This window comes from Chinchilla lanigera, unplaced genomic scaffold, assembly GCF_000276665.1.
Source record: "Chinchilla lanigera isolate Chin_1 unplaced genomic scaffold, ChiLan1.0 scaffold00125, whole genome shotgun sequence".
In the NCBI taxonomy this organism is placed as follows: Eukaryota; Metazoa; Chordata; class Mammalia; order Rodentia; family Chinchillidae; genus Chinchilla; species Chinchilla lanigera.
Genome location: NW_004955526.1, coordinates 348,496 through 355,354, shown reverse-complemented (window position 1 = coordinate 355,354; position 6,859 = coordinate 348,496). Strand labels below are relative to the sequence as shown.

At 36.6% G+C, this 6,859-nt stretch overlaps 1 protein-coding gene across 2 annotated transcripts in view; it reads left to right on the top strand.

Moving 5' to 3' along the window:
* The window catches only part of Dse (dermatan sulfate epimerase), a 44,656-nt gene extending 37,974 nt beyond the window's left edge, over positions 1–6,682 (top strand). For both annotated transcript variants that reach the window (XM_005409751.2, XM_005409752.2), the window contains 2 exons: positions 1,904–2,111; positions 4,120–6,682. In XM_005409751.2, coding sequence (XP_005409808.1) covers positions 1,904–2,111; positions 4,120–5,881 — 1,970 coding nt within the window. In that variant the 3' untranslated portion in view covers positions 5,882–6,682. The remainder of the gene's footprint in view (positions 1–1,903; positions 2,112–4,119) is intronic.
* Positions 6,683–6,859: the final 177 nt, after the last annotated feature.

Genomic DNA, 6,859 nt, shown 5'->3' with positions numbered 1-6,859 from the left:
ACACACAATATATATATATATATATATACACACACATAAATACACACCTTATATATGCTTCAAGGCTCACAAACTCACTTTTATTCATCTAAATAAAATAAACATTAATAGTTATTTGTCAGTTTTCCTTTTTCTGCGATTCCTGATCAATCCTATTGTAATTTTTAGTTTTTAATTTAGCTTTTTAGTTATGTAATTTTAGTTTTAAAAGTTTTCCAAATACTGCAGAAATGATTCAAAAAATGAAAGATTATATTTATGTATTTTAGTGTTTTCTTTAAATATTTGAAATAGTGTAGAGTATGAAAAGCAAAAAAAGAGTTGCTATAAAACTTCTAAGTTGTATTGCTGTTTAGCCTTCTGAGAGAACTGGCTTTAATAATTTATTTATTTCTAGGAAAGCTTTGTAATTCTCATTTCTGAAACAGGACTGAAATATTAGAAAAGGTTAGGAGGTAACTTTGCACCAGGATAGACTTTTTCCCCCAGGAAATACAATTTTTATTTCATCATTTTAGACCTGCAACAAGGAATCCAGTACTTAAATCTTTTTGTCCTGGCTGCATATACAGAGATTAGATAAAGTTTCCTGAGTTAGATCAGTTATAAAAATACTGTAGAGCAAGTTCTTCAGATTTAGTTTAGACTTTTACATTAAGAACCATATTACTTTATTGTTTGTTACACATACAGGAGAGGTCTGTGTTGCAGTTTATCTTTTTGTAAAAAAACACATACCTTTAAAGCAAGGAACCTTTATAGTTCCTAGCAACAGCCAGAACCTCAGGCTTGGATCTGCTAGGACTGTATTTGGACTACTTCCTAAACTGGAAATGGCATTAGGAGCACCTCTAAGAGGAGCATTTACAAGGATATTTGTGCATATCAGTTCAGCAAACTTATACTTAATATCTATAAGCCAGACATCATACTAAGCAGGGGATTTAAAGGGAAATAAAACATCTTTTGCTTTCAAGGAACTCATAGACCTGAAATGTGATTTTTCAAATGTCACATTTATAATAAGATTTACTTGGAAGAGCATTTACTAAGCTATTGGAAAGTAAAATCATTAACTAATTTAAATTTAAATACAATCATGGTAGCATTTTAGAAGAAGTTCTCTGTTTTGTCCATCTATTTTCAACTGCATTCTCTATTTGTTTGTATATGTGTATGTATGTATATATATATATTGCTCTAGCTGATGGCCTGGTAGTGAGTATTTCTGTCTAGCCCAGTTTTCATCCATTCTTCCTTTTTAAGAGTACCTTGAGCACATCCAGTCTTTCTTTTGTTTTTCTTGCTTATTCAAATCAATAAAGACACCCGACTTTCTGATCCTTGCACATTAACTTCAAGTAGTACATGCTGTCAGACTCTGTTCTGGGAGTTGGGTTTTTATTTGGAACTTTATATACTGTATAATATCCCCTTTGTTATACTGTATAACATCCCCTTTGTTGGAGGTGCATTGAAGCACCTTTGTTATTGTCTTAGCCTACAGTGCAAATGGAGCTGTGGGAAAGCTGGTATCATTATAGGCTCAGGAACTGCTGACCACAAGAAGATAGCTCTGCCTAGATGCAGATGGAATCATCCCCAGGGTGCACATTGAAAAGTGAGGAGGGGCAGGCTGTGTACACATTCCTAGGTGTAGCATGTTTGTTATCAGGAGCAAGTTGCCATATCACGAATGCAAACTTGCCCACAAGGTTTGTGGAAGACTTTCAGGGGCATTATGATTAATGGCATGGGTAGATACAGACATTGTGATTTCATTTAGATTTATCCAGGATACACAATTGATCATAATTTGCAAGTAGGTTGGAAATCACTGTTTAGATCTTTGTAGGAGTATATAGTTTTAAACCTGTTAAATTGTTCGAACTTCCTTCTCCAGGGTTTCAAAGGACTGTGGCTATTGCAGACTCAAACTACAACTGGTTTTATGGTCCAGAAAGCCAGTTAGTGTTCCTGGATAAATTTGTCATGCGGAACGGCAGTGGAAACTGGCTGGCTGACCAGATCAGAAGGAACCGTGTGGTGGAAGGTCCAGGAACTGCATCCAAAGGGCAGCGCTGGTGCACTCTGCACACGGAGTTTCTCTGGTATGACGTAGTGGGCTGCCTTTACAGAGAAACTGTACCTGGAATACTATTCTGCTGCGCACTAACTTTTTTGTATTTAAAAAGAAAAAATAATCTAAAACCTTTTAAAATCCCTTCCCATATCACCTATGTGTGTACAGCTTCAATACAACTTATAATAATGTTTGAACCTCTGCTCAAAACATTTCTTTATGTTTAAGATCTAATTGCTGTGCATAATTCTTGGTTCTTTTGAACTAGAGATGTCCTCAGCTTGTACTTTTTCGTAGGTTAGCATGATTTGATTGTACATCATTTTTTAAAATAATATAAGAAAAAAACCCACAAAACTTAGACCAAACTGTTTTGATTAGCATATCAAAAAGAAAAAAATAGTGAAATACTTATTTTGTTTTGGTAAGTGGAGCATTATAATTAATAGCAAAGCTGTTCCTAAACTTTGAAGAGTGTTAAAAGTTTTTGACAACTTCACTTTGATAACAAAAGGACCATGTAATTTTTTTGCTGTAATCTTTTAAGCCCAGAAGGAGAAGCTTGAATCTCCTTTGAAAGTATTGCCAAATATATTGTTGGCATCCAATAAGTTGAAAATCAAAATTATAGGGAACCAGTTAATTATTAATCCTTGGCGTCTTTTTGAGATACTGAAATTTATAGCCAACTCCAAAATGAGTGTTCTGTATTTTTTTTTATTTTTTTCAAAGTTTAAACAGTTAGAAAAATATTAGTAAAGTAGTAACTGTCTGTGGTTTAGCATTTTAAAAACTATTTTCACAAAAGAATTACGTATATTAACCTACTTTCAGGGATATGGAGGAACTACATAATGGTGTTTATACTTACTCATAAGTAAACAACCAGACTATAATGCTGACTGTAGGAGTCAGGTTTATGCTAAGTCTAAGTGTAGTTAAAAATCAAGTGTACAAAACCAACTAAAGTGAAGTGAAAGATGACTAGTTCAGTTTGGGTCTGTTTTTGTTAAATCACATTAGTGATACCAATATTATATAAGACCTCAGTAGAAATATGATTTCTGATGTCATGAACCTGAGACTCTACAACAATGGATGAAATGGCTAAGATCAAACCCCAGTAAGAATAACTATACCACAGGGGATTGACTCAGTAGGCAAAAACCTCTCTGCCCTTGAGCAGCAGAGCATATGATAGTTCAAGGCAGTTACTCCAAATTAAAAATAAACGGTCACTTCCATTTTTATTTTTTGGAGATTTTCTGACTTTAAAAACGTGCTTTTAGTGTAAATTTTTAACCATAAATTATTGTATTATTTTATCATTAAACATTTACCATACATAAAATATTACCTAAAAAACATGGCATAATCTGCAAAATAAAGCAAAATCTTTGGATCTGGCCTAGGTAGTGGTAACTACAACTGTAAACCCTCCAGATTAGATAGTTTTCTGGAATTTCATCTGTTTATATTCTTTGGTGAGCAGTTGGCAATTAATTATATCTAATGTATGAAGTTTTATTCTGTTTTAATTGATAACTTTTTACAGGAAGAACTGATTTTAAATCAAACATTCAATAATATCAGTTGGGATGGAACAATTCTTCATTACAACTCAAGGCTTGTTAGAGTCCAGATCCTAGCATGAGGTTTCCTAGAATGGGAGCCTTTCAACTAGAAATGGAGATGAAATGGTTAAGTCTATGAGCCCCAGTAATTTGAGTGGCAGCTCTGAAATTGTCAAGTAAAGAAGGTCCAGGCAGAGTTTAGCAGCAAAAGTCAGCTCAGTGTCAAACCCAAGGATCGCAGTTGCAAACCTCCACTCCTTTCTGGTCACCACTGGTTTTCCCTGTGCCTGCCAAATACTCGTGTGTTTTCAGAAATACCAGCAATACTGTCTACCTGACCATGATTCTGGGTAGCATTTGTGTGTTGTTTCTTCCAGCTTTATCATGTAGCATGACAGTTCTGGCAAGTTATTTCCACTTCCATCAGAAAACCATTTAATTTTTAAAAATTAACCCCTATAGGTATGATGCCAGCCTGAAATCAGTTCCTCCTCCAGATTTTGGCACCCCTACATTGCATTATTTCGAAGACTGGGGTGTTGTGACCTATGGAAGTGCACTACCTGCAGAAATCAATCGATCTTTCCTTTCCTTCAAGTCAGGGAAACTTGGGGGACGTGCAATACATGACATTGTCCACAAAAACAAATACAAAGATTGGATCAAAGGATGGAGGAATTTTAATGCAGGGCATGAACATCCTGACCAGAACTCTTTTACTTTTGCTCCCAATGGTGTGCCTTTCATTACTGAGGCTCTTTATGGGCCAAAGTACACCTTTTTCAACAATGTTTTGATGTTTTCTCCAGCGGTGTCAAAAAGCTGCTTTTCTCCCTGGGAAGGTCAGGTCACAGAAGACTGCTCATCCAAATGGTCGAAATACAAGCATGACCTGGCAGCGAACTGCCAGGGGAGAGTGGTTGCAGCAGCGGAGAAAGATGGGGTGGTCTTCATCAGAGGAGAAGCTGTGCGAGCTTATAACCCCCAGCTGAAGCTGAAGAACATTCAGAGGAATTTGATCCTCCTCCACCCACAGCTTCTCCTCCTTGTAGACCAGGTACACCTGGGAGAGGAGAGCCCCCTTGAGACAGCAGCGAGTTTCTTCCATAATGTGGATGTTCCCTTCGAGGAGACAGTAGTAGATGGGGTCCATGGGGCTTTCATCAGGCAGCGAGATGGTCTGTATAAAATGTACTGGATGGACGATACTGGCTACAGTGAAAAAGCAACCTTTGCCTCAATGACATACCCTCGAGGTTATCCCTACAATGGGACAAACTATGTGAATGTCACCATGCACCTCCGCCGGCCCATCACCAGGGCAGCTTACCTCTTCATAGGGCCATCTGTGGATGTGCAGAGCTTTAGCATCCATGGAGACTGGCAACGACTGGATGTGTTTATAGCCACCAGTGAGCATGCCTATGCGACTTACCTGTGGACAGGTGAAACCATGGGACAGTCGGCCTTTGCACAGGTCATTGCAGATCGCCAGAAAATTCTGTTTGACCAGAGTTCCGCCATCAAGAGCACCTCTGTCCCTGAGGTGAAGGACTATGCTGCTGTCGTGGAACAAAACCTGCAGCATTTTAAGCCAGTGTTCCAGCTGCTGGAAAAACAGATCCTATCCCGAGTCCGGAACACGGCGAGCTTTAGGGAGACTGCTGAGCGCCTGCTAAGATTTTCAGATAAGAGACAGACTGAGGAGGCCATTGACAGGATTTTTGCCATATCTCAGCAACAACAGCAACAGCAGAGCAAGTCAAAGAAAAGCCGAAGGGGAGGCAAACACTATAAATTTGTGGATGCTGTCCCTGATATTTTTGCACAGATTGAAGTCAATGAGAAAAAGATTCGACAAAAAGCTCAGATTTTGGCACAGAAAGAACTACCCATAGATGAAGATGAGGAAATGAAAGACCTTTTAGATTTTGCAGATGTAACATATGAAAAGCATAAAAATGGAGGCTTGATGAAAGGTCGGTTCGGACAGGCACGGATGGTGACAACTACTCACAGCAGAGCCTCGTCACTGTCTGCTTCATATACCCGACTGTTCTTAATTCTGAACATTGCGATTTTCTTTGTCATGTTGGCAATGCAACTGACTTATTTCCAGAGAACCCAGAGCCTACATGGCCAAAGATGTCTTTATGCAGTCCTTCTGATAGACAGCTGCATCTTACTGTGGCTGTACTCCTCCTGTTCCCAGTCACAGTGTTAGCACTGAAGCTATGAATTGCTTGATCATTTAATGATCACAAGAGTCTATGCAAATAAAAAATTGTTGCTCCAGTTCCTAAATTTTTTTTCTCAGATTCAGTTTAACAAACTAAGGGATGACATTTTTGCATAAGAAAGAAAGGGCATGGAGAAATTAGAATTGGAGCAAGCAAAGAATGTATCAAAGGAATGAGAGTAACTTGATTGTTCCCTGGTGTTTCTTGAAGTGTCTGGCTTTTCCAGTTTACCAGTCTTCATACTACTACTTTTAGAAGGAACAAGATGTCTGTTTTTTTTAAATAATATTTTTTCTTAAAGGAAACAAAAAAACATTTTGATAAAACTGGGTTTTATTATCATTAATTTAATGCTATTAGTAATTTCCAGATACTATATTTTGAAAAAGACTGAAGCACACAGTTGTATGAAATATAAACTTTTAAAGAATGAATGACAAGATTTGCTAGTATAAGACTTGGATGATTATTCATATAATGTAATAAAGATGATGGTAGAAGATCATTAAAAAATTCTCTATTTTCAGTAGCAAATGAATATACAAATGAGTATTTACTTGATGATGTTTGCCACTGCAAGCATATAATTGGTTGGTTTAATGTATTCATTGTTTTTTCAATAAGCAAGACAATTATAAATGGAAACTGTTATAGATTCAGTGACTAAACTTTTCAAAATGAAGTATTTTATATCCTGAATTTTAATACCAAAGAATATGGGAGATCTAATCTGGATATGATTCTTATGCTTTTTAAATAAAAAAAAAAAACTTTCTTCAGGTTTATTTTGTTAAATAGAGCATAATTTTTTTATCTTAAAAATACAAGGAGGAAAACATTAACAGACAGACAACCTTTTACAAAATAGCTAAAGAACAGTACAGACAAAACAGTTACAAACAAAGTGGTAGGAAATTAACAATGCTTGTTGTATTACATATTGATATCTTCAAAGTGGTTTC